This window comes from Amaranthus tricolor, chromosome 10 (genome assembly GCF_026212465.1).
Source record: "Amaranthus tricolor cultivar Red isolate AtriRed21 chromosome 10, ASM2621246v1, whole genome shotgun sequence".
Classification (NCBI taxonomy): domain Eukaryota; kingdom Viridiplantae; phylum Streptophyta; class Magnoliopsida; order Caryophyllales; family Amaranthaceae; genus Amaranthus; species Amaranthus tricolor.
The window spans coordinates 3,490,509-3,516,628 of record NC_080056.1 but is presented as its reverse complement, the minus strand read 5'-3'; the positions used below and the strand labels follow the sequence as shown (position 1 = coordinate 3,516,628).

At 34.5% G+C, this 26,120-nt stretch overlaps 2 protein-coding genes and 1 long non-coding RNA gene across 4 annotated transcripts; 2 read left to right on the top strand and 1 right to left on the bottom strand.

Annotated features, from left to right (window-relative positions):
- Nucleotides 1–1,556: 1,556 nt before the first annotated feature.
- Nucleotides 1,557–11,672, bottom strand: LOC130825539 (NADH dehydrogenase [ubiquinone] 1 alpha subcomplex subunit 13-B). The gene is made up of 3 exons (XM_057690814.1): nt 11,308–11,672; nt 2,345–2,416; nt 1,557–2,003 (listed from the first exon to the last, which is right to left on the bottom strand). Exons 1-3 carry the CDS (start codon nt 11,520–11,522, stop codon nt 1,859–1,861), a joined length of 432 nt encoding a protein of 143 aa, XP_057546797.1. The 5' UTR covers nt 11,523–11,672; the 3' UTR covers nt 1,557–1,858.
- A 2,634-nt stretch (nt 11,673–14,306) lies between these two features.
- On the top strand, nt 14,307–18,482 carry LOC130826214 (uncharacterized). The gene is made up of 2 exons (XR_009047038.1): nt 14,307–14,732; nt 18,158–18,482. It is a non-coding gene; the product is annotated as an uncharacterized LOC130826214 (long non-coding RNA).
- A 1,285-nt stretch (nt 18,483–19,767) lies between these two features.
- Nucleotides 19,768–25,587, top strand: LOC130826213 (protein ROOT INITIATION DEFECTIVE 3). 2 transcript variants are annotated; one of them, XM_057691798.1, is made up of 8 exons: nt 19,768–20,193; nt 20,278–20,391; nt 20,631–20,764; nt 20,869–21,016; nt 22,243–22,442; nt 23,266–23,393; nt 24,727–24,956; nt 25,047–25,587. In XM_057691798.1, the coding sequence occupies exons 1-8, from the start codon at nt 19,993–19,995 to the stop codon at nt 25,221–25,223; spliced, it is 1,332 nt and encodes a 443-aa protein (XP_057547781.1). In that variant the 5' UTR covers nt 19,768–19,992; the 3' UTR covers nt 25,224–25,587. The 2 variants fall into 2 exon arrangements, with proteins under 2 accessions (XP_057547781.1, XP_057547780.1); XM_057691797.1 differs by having other exon boundaries at nt 23,263–23,393.
- Nucleotides 25,588–26,120: the final 533 nt, after the last annotated feature.

The following is a 26,120-nucleotide window of genomic DNA, read 5'->3' as shown; positions in this document are numbered from 1 at the left end:
TCGCTTTCATTTTTTGTGCGTTTGTGGTGTTTATGAAAATATCGGACATTTAGTGTATGATAGAAAATTTTCATATGGCCATATATTGGCTGAATGCCCGCCCGAGCAATGTTTGCTCGTTAGAACAAATTGTGCAAAGAAAACCGAAAACTAAATTAGTTAGTTGCCTAAGTAGCCTTGTTTTGTGCAAGGTCTTATTGTAAATGTTGTTTTACTTCGTTAAATATGTGCACACATTAATTAGTCTGTCTTTTTCACACAAGCACATGTGGGATCCCACGTGTGGTTTTGAGCATTGCTTAATTATAACTCCATAGCGTGCACTTCGTACATCTTTCTTTAGCCAATGAAATATGGATTACATTGTATCTCTTGAGTGTAATTTGTGAGTTTCATTTAAGCATGTAAATGAAATTGACACTTTAAAATAGAATACGTGTTTTGTATGTAATTTAAATTTGATCCGATTATTATGATCTCAAAGTTAAGTTCATCCATTATGTTGTCTAAGTGGTGGCTGGTGCAAGCAAGTGAAGTCTCCGATCAATGTTGAAGCATCAAGCATCTATAATTGTTAAGCCCATTAGGGTTGGGATTGTTACATGGCCGATAGAATCTTACTATAACTTATCGATCATGAGATCATGGAGTGTGGTAATATCTCAATGAAAATCACTTGTGCATACTTTTACAACAGAATCTTGTATCAATAAGCATATGTCTTTGCCAAAAGCTATAGAAGTGAACTGAGAATATATTCATCTCCTCTTTACACTTTTGACTAATTCTATGCCATGGCATGATAATCCTCTCGGTATCTTCTTTCTCAGTTTGGTTTTATCTTTTTAAGTAAAGTAAGTGGTTAGAGAGTCACCTGCATCGTAAGAGGTCTTGGGTTCCAGACCTTTAGCCATAAGTTGGCTCCTATAGATCAGGGATCACCACACATACTTGTTAGTAGTAAGAGACTAGGGGTAGATACATTCTTATCGTACTTCTCTTTCTAAAATCTTACGAGGGGAAGCTTTAGATACAAAATTTGGATCATAACTCTCATCACTATCCAAGGATTCCTATCTACACAATCTTTCTAAAATGCTTTGGTTTGACACTACAAAACTTTAAGTCTTGTGTTCCTCCCTCTCCTATTGTTAACCACTATTCCAAGCGTTGTTGTGAACCTCCAGTTTTCACAATGCTTTGGCTAGTTTGTACTTTAAAGAGACTGTTTTCGAATGACCATTAAAGATGCATAGAAAAATGCATTGGAATTATTAATACTCCTACATATCTATAATCCTCTAGAATCATTAAAGAAGAAACAAGATGCTCATTTCGAACTATAAAATAAAGCTGGGTGTTTCATTGAGCCACAGAGTCCGTACCTTTGGAATCATGGTTTCTCAGTTGTCTAACTATCCTAACCATGTCTTGGTTTCACGTTGAATGGGTGCGATAGACTGTTGGTTTTAAAATCGGTGATTTTCATCACACTTGGCACGAGCATATTTATGCCAACGAATTCCGAATTCAAACACTATGCAAGTGTGCAACAATTGTTCAACAATCTTCCTTTTTCTTACGAAAAGAAAAGCATATGAGAGTAGAGATTCATACATTGAATTTAAGAGCGACACCGATGAGAAAGAAAACAAAAACGATAGTGACAAACACATAGTGACACTTGAATCATACTTATAACAGCAGCAAATTGTCGATCAGTCACTCACAGGGAATGGCAAAAGAATTCGTTTGGAGAATGTTGCAACTTATTAGTACCATAAGAGGCAGAAAACAAATTTTGCTATGACAAGGGAGTCAATAACATTTCTGAAAGGAAAGACATACGCGGTGTGGCTCACCAAACTTCGGGGCGAAGCTCACCGGTTGCAGGAGGCACCCATCGTCCAGAGTGGTATACACTCTCACCTACCTTCCAGCCTGGAACGTTCTTCATAATTCGGGCTTCATCTTCCAAGTATTTTTTCCATTCTTTGACAAATCTGTGTTCGATTGTAACCAAAAAAAACCCATCAGGATGGCATATACCCACTTAAAAACATTCAGTTAAAGAAATAATGGATTATACTCCCACTGTCCTTGAAATTGCCGCACTTTCCATTTTAGTTTATCCGTTTAACTTTGCAACTTTTGGATTTTCGGCAATATCCCCACCACTTTCTTTAATTCTTATCCATACATCTTCTCTTATTTTCTCTCACTTTTAATCATAACCATACAATTTAGTGAACCCAACCATTTTCTTAATACCTGTGTCATTTATGGGTGATGCTATCTCTTGAGGACGGAAGGAGTAACAAACAACAGAAATAAGATTCGTTACCTTTCATCCTCTTCTGCCTGTATCAACGGCAGTATAGCTCGACGAGCAGTATATTTCTCTTCCTTGATAGCCCTATTCATGAAAATCACAAGTACATAAATACAAGAGCTTTTAGTGCAACGCTAAAAAATGCAATTTTTCGTTCCACGTGACTTGATGGGTTTTTTTGTCTGTGTTAAATGCTTCAGTTAGTTCAACTATTCATTCAACAGGAGTAATTCAGTAACAATTTGCAATTACAATAAAAGCCCCAAGTATCACCAGGACAAATGAACACAGCGGAATTCAACAATTTGTAACACCATGCATTAGAATTTACAAATTTTCACTTATATATACAGTTCAAAGTATTCATAAAAATTTTGAAACCTTTATGAAGAAACTGGTCGAACAAACAGTGGACCTAATATAGCATCCAAGTAGCTATAAAGTTAAGCTCTTGTTTCCTGCTATGAAGTTAACACTAACAAGTAGTTGGCAACGTACACATGACTCATATAATGACTAGCATGTGGGCTTGTGAAGTGTTTAGATCCATTTAAGTGCAGATAAGAGACAAAAAATAGAGAAGAATGAGGCAAAGGAAGATGTATATCATTCAGTTGTTGTCTACCGTCCACTTGACCTCACATCCTAACATCCAAAAAACCCACCAGTTAATATCACAAATCAGTTTTTTTAAATCAGAGACAGAAAAAACGGGGAGAGTGCAAAAGGAGTAGAACAAGAGATAGAAGGTAATGGCGACACAAAACTGAGCGCACATAGACAAAGCAAAAGATGAGGAACACATCCAATAAGATTACAATAGAACAAGTTGAATCAAAGACAGGCATGCTCATATTGAAAATGAAGAAAAAAAATGAGCTTGATGGTACTGAGTTTAGATTACATGTTTTCACAGGCACTAAAACTAAGGAAATATACACACATTACTCCACTAGGTCATACTCAAAACTACATAAGTAGGCTCATATTCCATCATATCTTCCACCTCCATAATCCAAAATGCCAGAATTTATACTTTTTCAAGTAAAATAGCTTTGATAAACAAAATAAACCGGAGACAAGAATCAAGTTGCTGGGATCTTAAGCACTGGGACCAATCCTGAGTTGATGTGCCCAACCAAAGTTCCCTGAAGACTACATCACTTGGGGCTCTTAGGGAGCATAAGAAATCATGAAAATCATCAGAAGGAATTTGAGGGGTAGAAAACATGTAGGACACGAGTTCAGCAAGGTGATAGGCAAAATTGGAGAAACATAGTCTAAGAACTCATTTACTAAATAAACATATTTGTATCATAGTATAATGAATCTAACATTTGCCCTTTAGGTAACAGCCATCAAGTTGAGCAGACTAAAAAACTGAGCAAGCACTTGGTTTTGTTCAGAGGCAGAGAACCACAGCAAGCACACACATGAAGTACTCAAAGTCAAACCAAAGAAACAACAGTCACAGATAAGACTCCCAACACCCCACATCCAGGCTAAGTTTCTATACTAATCAAACGATCAGGATTAAGACTTCATAATAATCCAGCTTAATCTAATTAGTATTATATCAGAACACAGGTGTTCTCTCGAAAACTCTTGATGGTTAGAGCCATAGCAATATTCAAAGGCCCGACAAAAACGACAAATATTGGTGTGAGTGAAAAAAAAAGGAAATTCACATCAACTTCTCCCCATGTTTACTTTTTCTTTTGAAATATTTTTAGTTAATTTAGAGGAGGGTGAAAGCCGAAAGGGAAGAAAATAATTAATACTCTACTCAAAATGACATTTTGTGACATCGGAGCAAACAAGCAAATTTATGGCAATAGAGTCGACGGGCAATTTTATGGCATCTATTAGCAATGGAGTTAATAGTTGTGGCTACTTCAAACAGCTTTAATTGATTATAGGCTTAATGATGATTCACAAGAACTAAAACCATAACCATTTAAACTACTTTAGATTAAGATAGCCACATAGGTAGCCTACTCCAATTTTTCTCAAAAACTTGAATGAAACATGAAAACCCTTCTCATTAGTATGTGACATAAAGACGTTCTCATGGAAGAAAATGCTAAAATTGATGAACGTTTAGCCACATGGAACATACATTATATCAGATTCATGATTCATATTTTGCAAGCTCAAACAAAGTTTTCCTGGATCTACTTAAAAAAACAATCTCCAATCACACAATACCTCTCCCAATCACCCATTATCAGCACTGACGAAAATTTTACCCAGTAAACTACCATAGTTCACAAGACCTTTCAAAATACGGCATCCAAACAAGAATTAGAATAATCATCCCAACTAAACAGTGATGAGAAGAAAAAAAGTCAGAATATTGTTTTAAATCCAGCCAAACCATAGATATTTAGTTTATAAATACATAACCTCATTCCTTTGTTATTGAAACACTATCAATCTTCATCTTGTACAACCATTATACTTTTCAAAACAACTTTTTCTCAATTAGGGCTAAGCAACAACCAAAAATCAGCCCACAAACCACAATTTTAAATTTAGCTTCATTTTCTAAAGTTAATAACAAACCATAAGAATAGACAATCTAAGAGGCCAACATTATTAGTCTAAAACCAAACAGAAAGCTTCAGCAGCAAAACAATACAATGAGCTTTCAACTCTTGCATTACATATCTAACCTCACCCATGATTTCAGCCCTTGGGATACAGAACTTTCTATTTCACAACTGATGTGGTAATAGACAAGGCAAAATCTCATTGTAAAAGTTCACTCAAAAAAAGTAACATAGGTTATCTCCAATGACACAAGGAAGTAACAACACAAATGGCGAGAGAGGGCAGGTGAGCCAGATAGCTCAAGACTTCACAATTCCTAAACCACTTAACTATTACAATAATCATGGAGGAAACAAAAAAATGTGGGAGGATAATATCCTGAAGTTTATTCATCCAAGGGAGCACCAATCCAATAAACAAAGTCATGTTACTTCACTAGTAAAGTAACAAATTAATCTCGAAAAGATGAACGTCAAAATAATTAATGCCCTCATGGGATCTCACAATGGAAGGACAAGAACAGGCTTCACAAGAAAGAAAGCGTCCAGTCAAGATCAGCTTAAATGTGCTTGACATTGTACTAAAGCATGGAAAACTTTTTAACCATTCACTTCATGATGCTCGCTAGACCATTAAGTGAAGCAAAGTGTTAGGCCATGGTGTTGTTTAGGACATAGACCCACATTCATTTGCCTTGACAAGACAAATTTACACCAAACGACTTGATGATTCCATAAGTTTACAATACAAATAATATGGTGTTCAAAAATCAAAACCAGTGAAAAACTAATCCTTATTCCAATCTCATTTTCCATCGAAATCATAGCAAATGACAAAGAAAAATGCACTAGTCCAGATATCCGCAATAAGTTAAAAAACATATTCTGCAACAATTCCACTTAAACATTTGCCAATGGATCTACTTATTACAACTCAAAAGCTAACTTGCTTGCAACAGTCCTCACCCAAAAATTAAACATACAACCCTATGATGTTCAACAAAACCACTCTCAACATTCCTAGCTGACAAGCAACCCTAAATACGCACACAAGTAGTTCAATCGACTTCAAAATTTAGGCATTAGATTCCAAAATTTATTTGAACCCTGATGAGGATATATAATATGCTACTGATAAGGGCTGATTGTTTAGTTTATAAGCTTTCTTATTTTCTGTTATTTTTAGTTGTATTAGTTACTGTTTTGTTAAGTGGTTAGAAACTTAGTTACTACTTCTCTTGTTTTTACACTTTTCCTTGAATGTATATATATAGCCTCCTACTGTACTTTTATTCATTATCTTAATACAAAGCTTCTTTTTTCTCTTTGTGTTGTCTGATCCTCCAAACTTCAAACTTCCTAATTCCCTAATTGTATCATGGTATCAGGAGCAGGCATCGATCCCTCATTTTTTTTCAGACATTCTTTTCTTCTTCTGAGTTCTTTCATCAAGAACCTTTCTCATTTTTGTCTTTTCTTTTCTTCTGCTTTCTTTGCACATTATCAGGGCCACATGGACCAACAACTTGCTTCCAGAGCGAATAACACAGTTACTGATCCAACGCAAAATCCAAGTAGTGTTTACTACTTGCATCCTTCCGATTCAGCCAGTGCAAGATTGGTTTCTATTGTTTTTGATGACACCTCTTTTAGTGATTGAAAGAGGTCTATGATAATCAGCCTTGATGCAAAAAAACAAACTTCCCTTTGTAGATGGTTCTTAATCGACACCTACTGAAGGATCTAATGATGAAAGGGCATGGCAATGATGCAATAATATGGTAATCAGTTAGCTTATTGCTTCTTTAGAACGGCATATAGCCAAGAGTATAATGTACTTTAAAACGGCCAATGCAATTTGGATTGATCTTGAAGCCAGATTTGGGAATCCATCCTCATCCTAAATGTATAGACTACAAGAACGCCTTCTAAATACCTGTCAGAAACCTAACATGAGTGTTGCTGAATATTTCACTAGAGTGAAGTCATCATGGGATGAAATAGATGACCTTCGACCATTACCCGTTTGTACCTGCAACCCCACCAACAATTTTTTAAAGATTCAACAAGATCAACGAATCATGACGTTCTTGATGAAATTAGACCCTCAGTTTAATCAAGTCAGGTACAGTCTTTTGATGCATAAAGATCTTCCTGATGTTGCTGAGGTGTATCGCATGTTATTACAGGAAGAAAGTCACAAGGACCTCAGTAAGCCTCAAATATCTGTCGAGCCTATGGCTTTTGCCTCTGACAAATGGAAATCTACTCTTAACAGCAAGAACACCAACAATGGGAAAAAAGTCAAGTTATTTTTGTGACCATTGCAAGGTTGCCGGTCATAGTATTAATAGATGTTTTAAAATACATGGCTATCCCAATAAATCCAAATCCAACTCCACCAAGATGTATGCAGCCGTAGCTCACACCGAGGATCAACCAGATAATACAAAAGGTAATCAGTTAGGTCTCAAAACTGAACAATATTCTCATCTTCTTTCTCTTCTTGACAGAAAAGAGAGTACCACTACAGACAACATTGCATCAGATAGCTCAGTTAATCTAGCAGGTCCACATTCTCTCATCTTTTTTTTTTGCAATACTAAATGGATTGTAAATAGTGTTTCAACTGATCACATATGTAATGAATTAAATTTATACACTAACATCAAAGATGTTTCCGCTACTCATCATAAAATTACTACCTCTGATGGTACTAAACATAATGTCAATAAAAAGGGCACCATTGCTTTATCTGATGGTCTCTTCCTAAAGGATGTTCTTTATGCTCCTGATTTTAAATTTAATCTTATCTTTGTCTCCAAGATTTGTTTAGATATGAATGTAAATATTGCTTTTTCTCAACAAAGTTGCTTTTTACAAGATCCTTTAATGAACACCTTTTTGCATCTTGGTAACAATGACCACGGATTGCATTGCTCAGTGGCCTAAAAGAATCTTGCTGCCTCCAAGACCCACGCATGTCAGACTAATGCCACACCTCTTCCATCAAAATTAATGCTTGATAATGTTAAACTATGGCATTTGAGACTAGGCCACGCACCTTTCTCAAGAATTAAAGTCATTTTTCCAAATCTTGATACTAAAGCAATTAAAGAATCCTTGATTTGTACTATTTGCCCAGCTTTAAGACAAACTAGGCTCCCTTTTCATGATAGCTCAATAAAGACTACTCATATTTTTGATCTTTTACATATAGACATATGGAGAACATACCCTCACAAGACACATAATCGTTGTAATTTTTTATTCACTATTGTAGATGATTTTAGTAGAATTACTTGGTTGTACTTACTCAAACATAAATCAAATTGTGTTGCTATGGTCAAACATTTGTTTGCTTTTATACAAAATCAATTTCATAAGTGCGTAAAACTATTCGCACTGATAACGCCACGGAGTTGTGTGAAGGTAATATGTTGGTTTTATTTCGAGAACTAGGAATTGAACATCAACGAAGTTGTCGGGATACTCCACAACAAAACGGAGTGGTTGAACGTAAGCGTAAACATCTTTTAGAGACCGCTAGGGCATTGTACTTTCAATCTCATGTTCCTTCTCAATTTTGGGGCGAATGTGTCCTATGCACTGCTTATATTATAAATTGATTACCTCTTCAATGTTTGAACAATATCTCTCCTTATGAAATTTTTTCACCTAATAACAATCACTTATGCGCTTTTGGTTGTCTCTGTTATGTATCTACTCTTAAACACGGTCGAACTAAATTTGATGCACGGGCTAATTCTTGTATATTTCTTGGTTACCCCTATGCTCAAAAAGCATATAAAGTCTATGACTTAGCTACTAACACCTTTCTTGTATCAAGAGATGTCCTTTTTCATGAAAGGAACTTTCCCTTTCACCAAAAAAATACAAACCCATCACCTTTTCTACTTTTTATCTACCTAATTGTACTATCCCTGACTCACCCCCTTTGTATGATTTTCCTTTGCATACTACTTCATCTACTCCACCTTCCCACGTTCCAAAATACCCTTCCCAACTTGCTAATGCTTCTGACCATTTATCTTCACCAAACACCACTTCTTCCCAACTCCCAATTTATGATAATTCTTTGCATCCACTTATACCAAATAATAGTAATCTTGTTCCAAGAAGATCTTTAAGAACACCTAGACCTCCTACACATTTGTCTGATTGTATATGTAATCTTGTTTCTTTTTCTACTTTACCTAATGATTCTCAAGTTTTCTTGGCTAAGCAATCTCAATGGCATGAACCAAAATCTTACAAAGATGCAGCTACAAAAACCGAATGGCAAATAGCAATGCAAAAAGAACTTCAAGCTTTGGATGCAAATAACACATGGGAATTAGTTCCTCTACCAAGTGGCAAGAAAGCTATTTGTTCAAAATGGGTTTACAAAGTTAAGCTAAAGTCCGATGGCACTCTGGAAAGGCATAAAGCCCGTCTTGTTGCTAAAGGCTATCACCAACAACATGGGTTTGACTTTCAAGAAGCTTTCTCCCCAGTTGTCCGATTAACAATGATTCGATGTCTCATTGCATTAGCTGTCAGTTGTAATTGGCCTTTGTATCAACTAGATGTGAATAGCGCCTTTCTTCATGGTGACCTCCACGAAGATGTATACATGACAATACCTGAAGGTATGACCTGTGTTCCCCACATGGTTTGTAAGCTAAAAAAGTCTCTCTAAGCTTAAGCAAGCCTCCAGACAGTGGTTCTCAAAACTCTCCACTGAACTTTTTCATCAAAAATATACACAGTCTAAGAATGATTATTCCGTGTTCTCCAAGAAGACTAGTACTTCCATCACCATCTTGGCCGTTTATGTCGATGATATTATCATCACTGGCGATAAAATTTCTGTAATCCAGTCCACAAAAGCTCATTTTCACAAAATATTTGGCATTAAAGATTTGGGAAAACTTAATTATTTTCAGGGATTTGAGGTCACATATTATTGATGATGGACTTGTTCTAAGCCAACACAAGTTTACTACTAATCTATTACATGATTCTAGTTTGACTTCTTTTAAATAAGTGGTTACACCCTTACCCCTAAACCTCAAACTTCAATCCAATGACTCCCCTCTCTATGCTAATCCAACCCTATATAGATCCCTTATTGGCAAGCTTAATTTTCTTACTAGAACCCGTCCTGTTCTTTCCTTTTCCGTTCAAGCCCTAAGCCAATTCATGCAGAATCCAATCGAAAACCATTTCAAAGCCTTAATCCACACATTGAATTACGTGGCTACCACATATGGTCAAGGAATACTCCTCAAAGGCAGTGATTCTTTGAAACTAAAGGGCTACTGTGACTCTGATTGGGGTGCGTGTTTGGACACAAGACGATCTGTAATAGGGTATGGGTTCTTTTTGGCAATTCAACAATAAGTTGGAAGTCCAAGAAACAGTGTACGGTCTCTAAATCTTCTTCTGAAGCCAAATACCGAGCTATGGAAGCAGTTGCTTATGAAATTACATGGATTGTTCGGTTATTAGAAGAGTTTGGTGTGCAAAATTTAAAGCCTGTGACTCTAGAGTGTGATAACAAATCTGCCATACATATGGCTCAAAATCCTGTCCTCCATCATCGTACAAAACATATCGCCATAGACTGTCATTTTACACGGGAGAAGGTTCTTGAGGGCCTCATTGAGCTCAGCTACGTTCCCACAAATGAGCAATTAGCTGATGTTTTGACTAAGATTGTGCCTTCTCACCAATTGCAGCACTTACTGTTCAAGCTTGGCATGACTTCCATCACTCCAAGCTTGAGGGGGGATGATGAGGATATACAATATGCAACTGATAAGGGCTGATTGTTTAGTTTATAAGCTTTCTTATTTTCTGTTATTTTTAGTTGTATTACTTACTGTTTTGTTAAGTGGTTAGAAACTTAGTTACTACTTTTCTTGTTTTTACACTTTTCCTTGAATGTATATATATAGCCTCCTACTGTACTTTTATTCATTAATAATAATACAAAGCTTCTTTTCTTCTTTGTGTTGTCTGATCCTCCAAACTTCAAACTTCCTAATTCCCTAATAGTATCAAACCCACAAACAATAAACAGTTAAAGCACCAACATCCAGTAAACCAAAAAACCACCATTTTTCTAACACATGAAAACCTCTGTAGAAATTCATTCCATTTTCCATTACGAAAACACCACAAATCACAATCAAAGACGATATGTAAAAAAACAATTTCCCAATTCATGAAAATCTATGTAGCTTTCAGTTCGTCAAATTAGAAGGGGATTCAAACCCTATTTTCCAATCCCAAAAACCCACCAATCATTTTCAACGGAAGATGCAACAAAACAAAAAAGTCAATCAAAGCAAGTACCAAAAAAGCAGAATAAGATCCGGATTCATCTAAAAATAATGAAGGGAGTAGAAGAAATACCGTCGCTTTTTGTTACCCTCGCCAACCTGGTACATACCCCAAGCAAAAGCTCCAAAAGCAGTGAAGAATATAGCCATGGCGCTGGGGCCTTTGGTGGGGATTCGACGGGCATAACGGACGGGAGCAAAACCACCAGGTGGAGGACCATCTTGAAGAAGAGGCATGTCCTTGACGCTCGCCATTCCTGGCTTGTTCCTAATCGCTGCTTCCGTCATTTTCGATCTCTACAGCTTCTCCCAGATCCAGTACTGCTAACGCTAATCTAAGAGATGGTGATTGACGAGTAATGAGGATGAACTCCAGTTAATGTTAGATGCCAATGCGATCCATCAATTTGTGAATTGTGCGACCATTCTAATTTTTGTTTTTCTAACCTAATTTGCTATTTCTTGTTTTTATTATAATTATAATTATAATTATAATTATACTTAATAGAAGTATTTAGGGAAAATTTTTTGCTTTTTATAAACTTTTTTAAATTGCAGGATCGTCCTGCGATTTTAATTTTTTCATGTGGTAGATAAAATGTTAATTTTTTTATGATTTAAGTAATTATTTCAAAACAATTTTCAAAAAAGTGTCCCTTATAAATGATCGGACCGTTTCTTTTATGTAAAAAGTCGTTATGGTGATAATAATAATGTAAATTTAGCATTTTTGTGTCTACCAAGTGGAAAAGTAAAAGGCTTAGGTCACCATGCGGATTAAAAAAACATATGTCCACCACTTAAAAAGCAAAAAACACAGGGTTGCCATGTGGAATTTTCCTTTTTTATCTGTATAGTGATTTCGAGCTTTCAACTTTTGCATTTAATAGTTAAAAAGTTAAGTTATTTGTTAAATTAAATACTTATTTTGAATGGATTTTTAAAAAATGTGTACCATAATGGTGATCAAGACGTTTGTTTTTATGAAAAAACATCGTTATGATGAGTAATAATAACATAAATTTAACAAAAATCTTAATATTGTATTTATTAAGTAGAAAATTAAAAGTTTAAAGTCACTTGTCATATGTCACCACGAGATAAAAAAATTTGTCCTTGAGTAAAAATCTGAGAGTTTTTCCTGGCATTTGTTATAGAAGTTCATTTCTTATGACCTAAAAGAAATTTATCATTTTGTCTTAAGATTTTTTTAGTCTGTCTCTAAATAAAAAAAATCATACAATTTAAATATTTATTTTTATTTATCAATATTATTATTATTCGCTACCTTTTTTCATTTTTTTTTTTTGTCTTGTTCCTATTTTGAACAAAAATAACAAAGGAAAGACACTCATATTGTGCCAAAAAAATGGCCAAAACGCATAATTTACTGTGTTAAAAATTGGTCATTAAAAGGCCATACAAATATAAAGAAGGAAATAACATGATTTTTACTTGAATAAAGAGTGTAAGTAATAATAGCCTAATAGGCAACAATCTAAGACCATTAATTAACGAGTCAATTTAATTTTTTTGAATTTAAAATCATAAAGTATTATTTTATAATCCTACCTTATTATATTGAAACAACATTTTCCGAATACAATGAATGATTGAATGATTTCGTTGGAGCAGTTTCATCTAAACAACTTATATCAATAATAAATAATTAAGTTCTAGTGAAAATAAGACTCATTATAGATTATGAGTTAAAAGCGGCCTGATTCGGATTTGCAATAATATAAATTTTTAAATTAGACAGTCGTACAGGAAAATAATTTATATTTGATTGATCTAAAATACACTTTTTTTAATTTTAACATTAATGTGATCAATTATAACCTTAAATTGATCGCTTATAAAATCCCTTATAGGAGATTGGGCCTATTGCACGAGATCACAAGAAGAGAAATTGAAATGAATAAGCAAAAAATTATAAAAAATTCAAATTATAGTAAAGTTTTGAAATTATTTATCAAGTTAAGCAGCTTCTTCACATGCTTGATTGGAATGTTCGCACTTAGTAACAGCGAACAAAGGCAGAGAGTTTAAAAAAATGCAAAGAGTCTATTCGTTGTTACTAATAGCGAACAAAGCTAAAACCTGGTCAAACAGGGTCAAAGATTTGTTCGCTGTTACTAACAGCGAACAAAGCTTTGACATTATTTAACCAGGTCTATTTTGTTCGCTGTTACTAACAGCGAACAGGTCCTTGATTTATTTTTTTTGACTTTTGTTGGTTGTTTTTTGTTCAAAATAACCATTGTAGCTTTGAAATATAGCCATTGTAGCCTTGAAATATAGTCGTTGAGTGAAGACCTATAATTATATCACCCTTGTTAATTCTATTTTATCCATCATATTGCTTTTGAAGTTAAGTTGAGGTATGTTCTTGTATATTATGTTTATTTTGATATGTTCATTTATATTTATATTAAGTTATTTATTAATTTCCAATTAATGTTTTTATTTAAATTTAGTTATATATGTCAAAGCATCATTTAATGGAAGAATACTGTCATTGTGGTCACGAAGTTCAATATGATCGCAATTGGAGCAATTTTAATCGTAGACGTCAATATGTTGCATGTCCACTATTCGAATATGAAGGTTTGGGATGCACCTACTTTAAGTGGGTTAATTCGGAGGGAAGGCACCAAATGGCAAAAAGACATCATTATTAAACTCGACAAAGAGAATGAGGAGCTTAGAACGGAGATACATAACTTGAGAAGGGAAGCAATTGATAAGGCGCGTAGAAGTGAAGAAACCGACAGGATATTGAAAAAGTTTAATAAGCATTCTTAAGTTGTAATGATTATACAAGGAAGCAGGTTCTGTTTAATTAACAGCGAACAAGGACTTAAGTTCAAAAATAATTAAAGTATTTGTTCGTTGTTAGTAAGAGCGAACAGACTCTTTGACTATTTTTGACCTAAAGTCTTTATTCGCTGTTAGTAACAACGAACATATCCAAAGTCACGGCTTTGCAAAAAAACTGCTCATCTTGAAAATAACTTTACAATTTTACCATTATTCAAATTTTTTATAATTTTTTAATTATTTATTTCAAATTTTCACGCAACAACATCAGGTAAACAAAGAAGTCCGAAACAGAAAGTCCATCTTTGACTTAGGGTTTACAATTCATTCATACACAATCTCGATTACTAATCGAATCGAATTGCATCCCTATTTTCTCCTCTTTCTCTGTCATCCAACAATGGCGATGCGTAATTTCATCAACGAGCTCCGAGGCCTGAAAGTGAAGGAGGTTCCTGAGAAGGTGAAACCTATGCTATCAATTTCCTACTTGAAGAACTCATTCGGGAAGTTTATAGACAATTACCATGCCAAATACATAGAAACTGATTCAATCATGCCTCTTTACCATGTATGCTTTGGTGGTATGGCCTTCTCTTACCTTGTAGCTCTTCCCGAGGAACGCCGCCATCTTGAACATGCTCAGCAACATGGTCACTGATTTTGATTTTACAGGTGAATTCGAATTTTTTGTTGATTTTGTGGTTTTTATGTTAGGTTTTTTTGGAAATTTGTTTGGATTGTTTTAGAATGGATTTTGGGATATGATTGATGATTGCTAGGGGCTGTTAATTTTTTTTGTCTCTTGTATTTGGTTAATTGATTTTCGAGTATTCGGAATGCAAATCGTGGACGGTTTTATTCCAATTGTGTTCCTTGTTTTTTGTAATTAAGGATTGGCTTTATTCCTTTTGCATAGATGAGTATGTGATATAGATATTATGTTACATTGTTCATGCATTATGCTTGTATTGGAATTCCTCTTTTACATTGCTTTCTTAATCCATGCATATAGGATATTTGCCCCAAAGTCATTTGGTGGGGAAATCAAGAAAAATGAGATAAACATAAAGGTGGGATAGACTAAAAAGGAGAGCATAGCAAATTTCATGGAATAGAGGCTGTATTAAACTTTTAGAAAGATAGAATAGAATGTTCTTTTTATCTTTGCAGAGTTTGTTATCTCTAGGGATTTGGTGTAGTAACCCTATATATTGTATACTATATATGTACATAACGATTAAAAAGCCTTCAGATGGAGAATTCATAATTTAAATATATGTGTAATAGTGCGATAAATTTTTTATATTAGCAATTCTTGAATTGCACCGAGGCTTGGCAATTCGGAAGGTGTAGGGGCCAGGGGCAAGGTTGAGGGTAGGAGTCAAGCTTCTGTGAAAATGAGAATAGTGTGTTTGATGATAGTTTTCTTTCACATTCTGAGCTGCTTATGGATTCAGTGCATTCTTTTGGAATTTTTTTTTTGAGATATATGAAGAGATTTCACAATTTTCTTCTAATAGGGTTTTTAATTCATTACTGTGAGTGTCCATTGTCCAGGAATTCTATGCTGGAGGGCTACAACTAAACTTGACTAATGTGAACCCGCATGTTGAGGTTAGTTATGAGAGGCTAATATGTAAAATTGTGACATAGTTAGTGATATAGGTTGGCTATGTATTAAACAAGAACTAAACTATAAACACACGTTTGTATTTTGAAGTTTCGAATTCAATAAATAAGGCTGATTAGTTTCTATTGTAATGGAATTGTTTTGTGATTTTTGTGGTTTGAAACAAGGAAAATTTAAAAAGGATATGTTGATTGAACAACTTAAAAATGGCTGAACCAAAGTTTTAATTTCGATACAGAATTCATCACGAAATTAAAGCTATGGGCTCCTAAGAACACATTCAATCTTTAGCCAAAAGAATGAAAAGCAAAGGAACTTCAACTACTCCAAGTTAAAATTAAATTGCAAAGAAAGAACAAGAAATGCTTAAAGGTTGTTTGTATTAAAGATGTAATGGAAGTGAATGAATTACAAGAGAGCAAATAGCCTATTTATGCTAAAGCATTCAGCTACCAAAGATTACAACTTGCAAGCTCCCAATAGCTATATTTTTAAATCTAGTGGATAAAAGCAAGTCTCCAACAACTATATTTTTTTATCTAGAGGATATTTGGAAATAGAATGATTGGCTTGATTTGAATTGATTTACAAATGTTCTTCAATAATCTGCATACATCCTTGATGATTTTCAGCCATTTTATTGATTTTGTGGCTGAATGCTTTGTTTTAGTTCTTAGCTTCGCACGCTTTGTAAATTTCGAACCCATTTGAGCCAAAAATAAATACTAGACTTAAAAGAAAATTACAACTCAACTAACTAAACATGAGACATCATTAAGCTTGATCCTAAACTTGGCTTAATCATCTCTAAGACTTTTTATTGTAAAAGAAAACAAACAGACTCAAATATTCGAAATAAAATAAAAGACTTAAATAATAATACGACCCAAAAGAGAATATTTAGTTTACGACTACGAAATTAAAGGACTTCAGTTTTGGACCTTGAATTTGAGCATCTTCCATTTGATGTATCATTATATTGATCTTGGCTAGCTCAGGAGAACTAGATGTAGGTGATCCTACATCAGTTAGTTACTTGGTTATTCTTGGATCAAGGGAATGTCTGCCCGCTCTTTCGCCTTATATAGTTGTGGCTATCCAATAATTAATACCTTAGTGTGAATGTGCAATTGATTAGAATTTGCAATGGCACGCCCAAAGTTTGTTGGAGACATATTTATTTGACCTCAAAGTATCAAATGTTTGATTTGGGTTGTTGGGAAGGGTTAGTTCATAATCTTGGTTGGATGGATATAAGCGTCATGCATGGGGTTTCTATCTTATTGGCAGAGTCAATAAAGGGCTGTCTTTTTGATATAGGGTAATTATCGGCTCAATAATGGGTTGCTAACGTTTTTACCTAATTTGGTTGAAGACATGTATATAAGGGTCCAATACTAGGTTTTTTTTTTTTTTTTTTTTTTTTTTTTTTTAACCTCTAGTAGTGGGATTTAACATATATTCTAATGTTAGAGACATGTATAGGGATTTGGGACCATAATGCAAAAATAGGATTTTGATCAAGGTCACAAATACGTGTGGAAACGGATTTTGAGGTCAATGCGAATGATTTCGTGACCAATGTGACATGTGTTTCTTTGATTTTTTTTCACTTTTAGTTTAGTGTTAACCACAATTAAGTAATAATAAGTTAATTGTCTCAAATTATGCAAGTGACTTTTCTTGTATTGAAATGTCATTTTTTTTACATCTAACACTGCCAATTTTCGATCTCTTAAGTAAAAATCATTTTCCTTCCTCAAAAATGGATGTACTTTATGCTAATAATCCATTAGCGATACATTTTTATTTCTCTCATAAGGAAAAAGTGGAAAATTCAGCAATTAACTCAAAATGTTGGAAACGTGACTACCGGCACATGGGTGTTTTCTCTCGTTTCTTTCTTTGATGCGGCGAAAGTACAATTTGATCAATCCATGGCTTGCTGCAAGTGCTTCTTATTTTAATTTTTATTCTTGTCCAAGATACAGCCACTTATACTTCACCTTAATGCATCATAGTAGCTCGAATGCCTGATGTAAGTCACATTGTGCTGACTTTCTGAGTGTTGCGTTGGGCTGATGCTCCCCTAGAAGTCTAGAACTTGTGCACTTTACATGAACAATATGTTGGGCACTAGTCCTAAAAACTCTCGCCTTCCTTTTGTTCAAACCCTACAATCTCAGCAGACATACCAACCACGACTTCCTTTTGTTTCATTGGAATTTTTGTTTCTTTGGGCTTCAATCATGATTGATGATCTGCTCAGGTTACACTTTTTCCATGGAAGAACTAATATTTTGAGGTTCCAGGTAATTCTTTTTTGTCCGTGCTCTATTGTTATGTTGGGAATTGCTTGAAACGAACAATTTCTTTTTTTATAATTGATATAGTTTGTCGTCTGCTAGCTTGTTTAAGAGATGATATATGTGACTTGTCTTACGAAGGTTGTCTTTCGTGAATGTAGGTTGACGTGCTTGGCTGGGAAGGCTGTAGGTGAACGTCAAGTCGTCTTTTGCTGTTTCTACCTTTTGCATTTATAAATGTATTGCTTGAGCATGAACTGCAGAAATAAGTTTTGGAAATTGATGATGGTGATAATGTAAACCTCTTGAAATTACTTGGATCATTGTTGTACATTGTTCCGGATTCCCACTCCCCCCTTCCTTTTATGGAAAGGTTTTCTGTTAGTATCCCGACTTACTAAACCCCATTTTGACATTCGATTTTTATGTAGAATATATCATTGTACTCGTAAGCATTTATGTTATGTTGATTCTCGAATTATAGACTGCGGTTAAGAATGAATGTTAGCTTGCAAAAGGGCACTGTTAAAAAGTGATCCGCTAATGGAAATGACGACTACCTCCAGGGGCAAATCGTTAGTTGGATTAGCGATTTATCCCTTGGTACCAAATTGTCATGTATGACAAAATTAATGTATATACCCTACAAAGACCCAACCTAATTCGACTCGGTCTGGCTCAACTTAGGTGGACTACACCCAAGATATGTGAACATAATCTATAAACAAGTGGGAATTTGCAAATTTTTCTGAATGAGACACTCAAAATGACTTTTAGTGCATTACACTCTTACCTTACTCAAAATGAACTCAAAGTGTGGTTGCGCAAAAAAGTGTTTTTGATAAAAGAGGCACAAGAACACTAGTGTATTACTTGTCCTACGTCGATAGAAAAAAAAAATTATATATAGGTACGGACTAAGGTTCAAGACTACATAAATCATGTTAGACATTACACCATTTCAAGGGGTAAGGGTTTTAACTTTTTTGGACCCTAAGGTTCGGGTCTAGATTTAATTGAAAACTTAAGGGTTCGTGTTTGGTTTCGGATCAAATCTTGAAAATATAAGGAGTGCAACTTAGGGTTTAAATTTTAAACACTTAAAGTTCACATTGAAATATAATTTTTAAGGTTTTAGGTTCAGGTTTGAATTTAAATCTTAACACTTAAAATTCACATTGAAGATCACGTAAACCCCGACTTCAAAATTATGGTCTAGGTACCCAAACCCTTAAATGTTTTTTCATGTATATATAAGGGAGAGTCTCATTCTACCAAAGCTAATTTGATTATTCTACATTGATGAAGTATATATGCAAGTTTGTAATGGTTTATGTATGGTATGTTCCCATAACTGGGGTCTGGGTGCAGTGCTCTTGTATTACATGTAAACACATGCACACCGAATCTACTTAGGGTTGACGATAAAATATACTTTATTAATTATTTTTCAACTAGTTTCTTAAGAGATTGTTTCTTTAAGAGACGTTTCTTAAGTTCAGCCCATTAAAACTTAATACCTATTTACATAGTCTTTAATGATTATTTACCGTATCTTTAATGCCTACTCAAAATATCTTAAATGGATTACTTTTAATGCCCACTTATAATATTTTTTTTAAGAAAATGATCTGTCTCTCGTAAAAATTTGTAATTATTTTTTGGACTATGAATAGTGAGACATATTTTCTTCTGAAAATAGAAAATTAATGGTTTGTATTAACGCATAATTAATGGTTTATGTGTGTTAAAAATAAAATAAAACCAGTCAAAACCCTCAACGCATTGATGGAACTGTAGGCTTTCTTAGAGCGAAAGTCCGACCGCCATTTTCAATAATTAACCTAAATTGTGTCTTTCCAAACCAATTTCAATAACTTCTAGGGTTCCGATAGTCGGAGGATAAGTGGCAATTGAATTGATATTCCTAATCAAATCAAAAGAAAGAAAAAGGTTATAAAAGCCCTTTTTCCTTCAAGTTTACATTCAGTAAAAAATGGAGGTAGTAATGGCGTCATCTTCCATGGATGGAACAGTAGGTTGCTGGGACATACATACTGGCGCCGAACAACTCCGTTACAAATCGTGCTTATCTCCTTCTCACGGTCTTATCTCCATTGCTGGTCGCTTCTTAGCTTCTTCTCAGATTCGTGAATCTTCCACTTCTGGTTCCGTTCTTTATTGGTCATGGCACAAGGTTTCATCATTTTCTCTTCAATTTTTGTTGCTATTTCAAAAACTTGCTCAGTTGGCATTAAAGTTGTTTGTTTGAATTCTGCAGCCTCAACCTGAAGTCAAGAGTTTTCCAGCAGAGCCGATTAAACCCTTGGTTTCTAATCGTGAGGGTACTTACCTCTTCGGAGGTGGTTCTTCTGGCCATATTTATCTTTGGGAGGTACTCTTTTCATCATTTTTCCGTGACACATCAATTTGCATTGTTATTGTATCTATTAATGATGGGTTAGAACTTTGAGGCTTGTCCTTTCCAACTTAATTGCTGTTGATTCAGTACTAATAAGTACCTAAGGTCAGTTCAACTCAGCCCAGTCCTAGAAAATAGGGGGGAAACGCACAATTAGCAGACTTTTCACACCCTTTTGTTTTATTTTTCTGAGTGTCTGTATTATGGACTAGGTTTTTACTGGTAGATTACTGAAGAAATGGCATGCACATTATGGGGCAGTTTCCTGTTTGGCATTGTCAGATGATGAATCCCTGGTTATTTCTGGTGCCGAAGATGGAGGTGTTAGAGTTTGGTCGCTCTTCATGTACTCTCTCACTTGCTAAATGTTTTTGCTGATAGTCAGTATTACATTTTTGATTCTGGTTCCAATTTTCTATTCTTGATTCACCATTTTCATGTGGTTTTCAGGATGTTTGATGATGTCAGAAGAAAGGAAGCTAGGCATGATTTTGTGTATAGTTTTCGGGATCATACTTTACGTGTTACAAATGTCAAATCAGGTCATGGTGGATCTAATGCTGTCATTATTTCTGCTTCAGAGGATCAAACTTGTAAGGTTAGATAGTAGTCTTCATTTTACTAAGATACTAGTAAAAAACACTTTCTGAATGAAAAAGGTAACTAAACGGAAAATTGTAACAGCTCTAATACAGTTCATGGAAGTGAATATTGAGTTCCAGTGAGGAAGGTTTGAAAATGATGATGCTTAATGTATGGAAGGCTGTACGACTTATTAAACTTAATGGTGTAAATGCTCCCATATTCTCATTGTTGATGATGCCTCAACCGTTTCAATTTGTTCCTGTTTGTTTCTTTGATCCTCACTAGACCTCTATTTCAATCTGAAATTGTGAAGGGCCATTGGTTGTGTAAGTCTCTATTGAGGGAGGAGAATGGAGAAAGAGTAAATTAGTGAAAGGAAGAGAGTAGGTGCTAGGCTGCCTTCTTGTTTATGCATTCCATTAGCTCTGGGATTTTTAGAGACGTTGTATTAAGTACCAAGGTCTATTTAATTTCAATTTAATTTACAGGATTGAAGTATTGAGCTAGGTGGTATGAAGGGCTTTTTCAGTGGTTAGTGGATTCAGCCATGTCTTTCCCCGCTGTGGCATTTAATGCATACTGGAGTGATGTTTTCTGAATTTGGTGAATTTAAATGTGTTGTTCAACAAACTTGTTGATGCTTCAAGACTCTTTTTTTATATAAAAAATAACAATTAACACCTGGCCATTTTGCATTTAATAAGAGAACACTATGGAAAATCAAGATGCTTTTAATCTCAAGAATTACAATTCCTTATAGGAGGTTTTCTAGATACAAAAAATCAAGTGCTTAATCATAAGCTATAGAATTGATCAATGATCTTACAAAATTAAGGAAGACAATGCACCTATGTACTTTAGGAGCATCTCCACCTAATTCTATAATCTATATTGCAAAGATATGGACTTTATGCTCAACAATGCAATTAGGTTTCATAAATTCTGTGCATGATGAACTTATGTGCAGATTTGACATAGAAATAAGGTATTGCCTTTTCTTTAATTCTTATTGAGTAGTGTGTACCATGTCTTCTTCCCCTATGTGGAAGATGTTCCTGGAAATTTCTTGCATTAGCATGAGTTTTACTTGTGAAACAATCAATAACATTAAGTTTAGAATCCATGTACTTTCCTTTGAACTGGTGTGTTGTCAAATAAGTAATAAAATTTATTCCATCATCTCTATCAATTTGGTCTTTATTGATTTCTTTATCCTCTTTGGATTTTTCTCATTTCCAGGTGTGGAGTTTAGCAACAGGAAGATTGTTGCGTAATGTTATATTCCCATCTGTTATTGATGCTATTGCAATTGACGTTGGCGAATATGCCTTTTATGCTGGGGGGAGAGATGGCAAGATATACATAGCTGCACTTAATGCTGTAACTACATGTAGTGCTGACTATGGGAAGCACATTATTGGTCTATTACCTGATTCAAGGTCAATCACATACTTCTAATATCTTTACTTTATCGAGTAGATTTATTGACTCTTTCTATCTCTTTCGCTCTCTATATTTTAAGTTCGTCTAATGTCATGATTGTACTTGAAGGTGACATAAATGTATATGAAATGATATTTTGGTCTTTGGATATCACAGTCTTTGGTTGTATCATAATGAGGATCAAATTCAGTTAAACATTAGACTTTGTTGTGACTATAATAAAAAAAGCGATGGCTACAAATGATTTTTAGAAAAATTTGTCTTCTTGGTTCTTTCAACATATGACAATATGCCTAAATTCTTTTATCATATGTGGAAACAGAAAGGAATTAGGATTTCCTAAATCAGAAAGGCCATTAAAATCTGTGCTTCACTCAAAGATTAATGTATGTTAATTGTGGTTGACAGTCGCGTAAAGTGCCATTTTACTGGAATCACTTGCTTTTAAGTTGACTCTGTATTCCTTGTGGAGGATGAATTTTAGAATTTGGAAATTCTAGGTACATTTGGTGGAGGTGAAGGCCAGAGCATATACAATATGAAAAGATGTTTTATTTTCCTTGATTTTATAGCTAACATCATATTGCTGTAATCATCAGTTGCACATATTTTCCATTTTCCAAGTGAAACATATAAATGCAGTCTTTCTTTCTAGCCTTTTAGCCGAGGCCCAGTGATTTGCTGACTTTTTTCTTTATCTATTTTTATCCTTTTATGTTTGTTTTATGTTTAGTGAAAATATATTGTGCATTTTGGCATCACCTATGGATCTTTATTTTACTTTGGTGCATTTCTTCCTTTCTATCTTGTGGTCAGCAGTAGGGCTGTTACCTCTCTAGCCTTTTGTGCTGATGGAATCTCATTGGTTTCTGGATCAGAGGACGGCAAGATTCGTATATGGGATACAAGAACTCGTAATATTGTTCGCATGTTTAGACATTCTAAAGGTAGTGTGACTTAATCTGACAACCTAATTATTGAAAATTTGACAGGCTGTTCTTTTTCACTACTTTGACGCGTTTATCTTATTGTGTCCCTTATCAAGAACTAACCTGTCTTGGGAGAATAGTTAATGAGAACTGATTTACCTTTCACACTGGTAATGGGATACAACTCCATTCAAGCCTTTTAATTTTTCCTTTATCTGCATTTACCAAGGTAGAGTAGTTCTTTACTTGCAGAAAAAAATATTCTAGTTACCAGGTTTGCCAGCATAAATGCCTTTAGCTTGATTAAGAAAGTTTAGAACTGTACAGTGTCCATGAGTACAAAATAAATAAAAATGATTGAAGTATTGTTTTGTTTTTTTTTTTTTTCATATTAGATGAGTACTAATAGTTTAAACAGTAATAATGTATTCAATAATCATAAGTTGCAAGTGGATTTTATATAATTTATTGGGATATTGTAGTTCTACTATGTAAAAAGCCACTTGAATGTTGGAAAATTTGGGGAAAAGGTTCTACAATAACAATTCGGAAGAGGTATGGAAAGCTTCTTAGTTTTACTGGAATTTCCATGTGCATGAGTATCCTTATATTACTTTATACCTACCATCCAACCATTTTAATATGGAACATTGAGGTCTGAAGATGAGATGATGGGATTTTGATTTTGTTGGTTTGTACTTTTGAAATTATGTCACTAAATGTCTTAATAAGAGTGGAAGGTTGCAACTTAGGGGAGTTTGAAAAAAGAGGAAGGCCAAATAAGACTTAGATTATGGGAGTGAAAAGGTGTATGAAGAACTTGGATTTGCAAGAGCATTGCCGATAGAAATGAACTGAATAGGGGATTTGTGGACAATCATAGGAGTCCATCCTGTCTCTTTTAGAGGCTTTGGCATTGTTGTTCATCGTAGTCGTGGACTGTTGAGTGGACTGACTGGCAAACTGGTTTTTAGAATATCTTTTACTTGATTAATATGGTGATGAATTGAGATTATGCATATAAAGAATCATCTATTTAAAATCCATTGAATTTATTTCACCTATATTTGACATTTTGCTATTCTTTTTTTGTTACTAGGATTCAAGTTTTCCTTGTTTGTCTTTGTAAGCTATGCATGTCAGATTTTTTTGGTAGGACCAAGAAAGTTAGTTCTTGGTATGGTGTCATAGGAGTCGCCATTGGTGTCATTATATCATCTTCAACTCTTGTCAAGTTTTTTCTTTTCACCAACTCCCTCCCCCCGCCCCCCGCCCCCATTAATGTAGAAAATCTACAAGAGATGATAACAAATTGTGTGCTCTTAAAATGTGAGCTTTTTTGGCTGGACAGGTCCAGTGACCAACATTTTGGTTACTAGTCTCCCAGAAAGTGCATCAAGGTCTCAAGCTACATCTGCAAGGAAAACCTCAATATTGCCTCCCCCACTTGAAAAATATGCTAATTCAAACGAGGAACCTGTGGGGACGAAGGCTTTTATTGGCAGTGACATCTCTTCTCATCCAGTCGGTGTTTCTTACCTCATTGAAGATGTGTTGAACAACCAAATTAAAGATATGCAGGTTAATAAGCCATTTTTCATTCATCTTCTATAATTGATGTTTGTGTAATGTCAGTTGTGGTTAACTTTTCTTTCATTCCTTCTCATTCAGCAACAAGGCTCTACTACTGCAGCAGAAATGGAAGTCGAACGACTGAAGCTGGACTGCAAGAGGGCAATGCAAATGGTTCAGCAATGGAAGAAAATGTACGACAATTTGCATCAGTTCTGTGTAAACGAGCTTGTGGACGACAGTCGAGCTAAGCACAGTGATGTAAATTCTGGTTGAGATTACAGAGTGGTGAAGTTTGTCGCTGTAAGAATGAACACTCGTGATAATTTGCACAAAAACGTTTGTGAACGACACAGTCGATTGACTGCTGTTAATCACAATATTTGTTTCAGCAGCTTCCAAGTTTTGTTAGCCATGGTGTCACATGATTTGTTGATCTCTTCACGAATCAAAAAAGCTAATTAAGGTCGGTTTTGGCCATTTTTGGGCTATTTTTGGCAAATTGCAAATTTAGTAAGCGAATTAATTGGCATGTTACACTGGTTGTCAATTTTTTGTAGGTAAGCTTTTGATTTAATGTTGAGATATCATTTAATTGATACTGATAATTTGTGCTGGTCTATATTACCTCATTGCTATACGAACTTTTTGAAACTATGAGATTTATGTGGTGTTTTCGCATCAGTTACTATCTTTGCAAATATTGATATTGCACAAAATGACCAAAACGGATGAAAAACAATATAAATTTGGAATTTTCTAATTTGCAACAAAATCAATTTCAACTCTTATCTGTATTCTCTTTATACATTAATTTGTGTTTATTATCATATATACATATAAATAAATTTTAAAATTTTTATGTTATTTTTCACTAATGTTATTTACGACATTTGTGGCATATGGCCTATCCTTTCTTTTAATCTTATCAAATTTTTCTTTCAACAAGTGCATTTTTTGGTCTTCTTTGCTTATGACCCCACCTTGTTGTAATTGATTTTGTCTCATTTTCTATTCAATATCCATGACACTTAAAAGGTGTTGTAAAGTAAAATATTCACTACAACGGATATATTTTATTTGGAATAGTTGTGACTAGAATATTACATTATGTGTGCAAACAAAGTTAAAGGTAAAATTTTACCAAATTGCCGTTACATATGATTCAGAATG

Coding starts and splice junctions, on each gene's coding strand:
- LOC130825539 (XM_057690814.1), bottom strand. CDS start 11,522: ATGACGGAAGCAGCGATTAGGAACAAGCCAGGAATGGCGAGCGTCAAG. Junction 2,417..11,307: donor GAGGGTAACAAAAAGCGACG/GTATTTCTTCTA, acceptor TTTCATGAATAG/GGCTATCAAGGAAGAGAAAT. Junction 2,004..2,344: donor CAGGCAGAAGAGGATGAAAG/GTAACGAATCTT, acceptor AATCGAACACAG/ATTTGTCAAAGAATGGAAAA.
- LOC130826213 (XM_057691797.1), top strand. CDS start 19,993: ATGGAGGTAGTAATGGCGTCATCTTCCATGGATGGAACAGTAGGTTGC. Junction 20,765..20,868: donor AGAGTTTGGTCGCTCTTCAT/GTACTCTCTCAC, acceptor TGTGGTTTTCAG/GATGTTTGATGATGTCAGAA. Junction 24,957..25,046: donor ACCAAATTAAAGATATGCAG/GTTAATAAGCCA, acceptor CTTCTCATTCAG/CAACAAGGCTCTACTACTGC.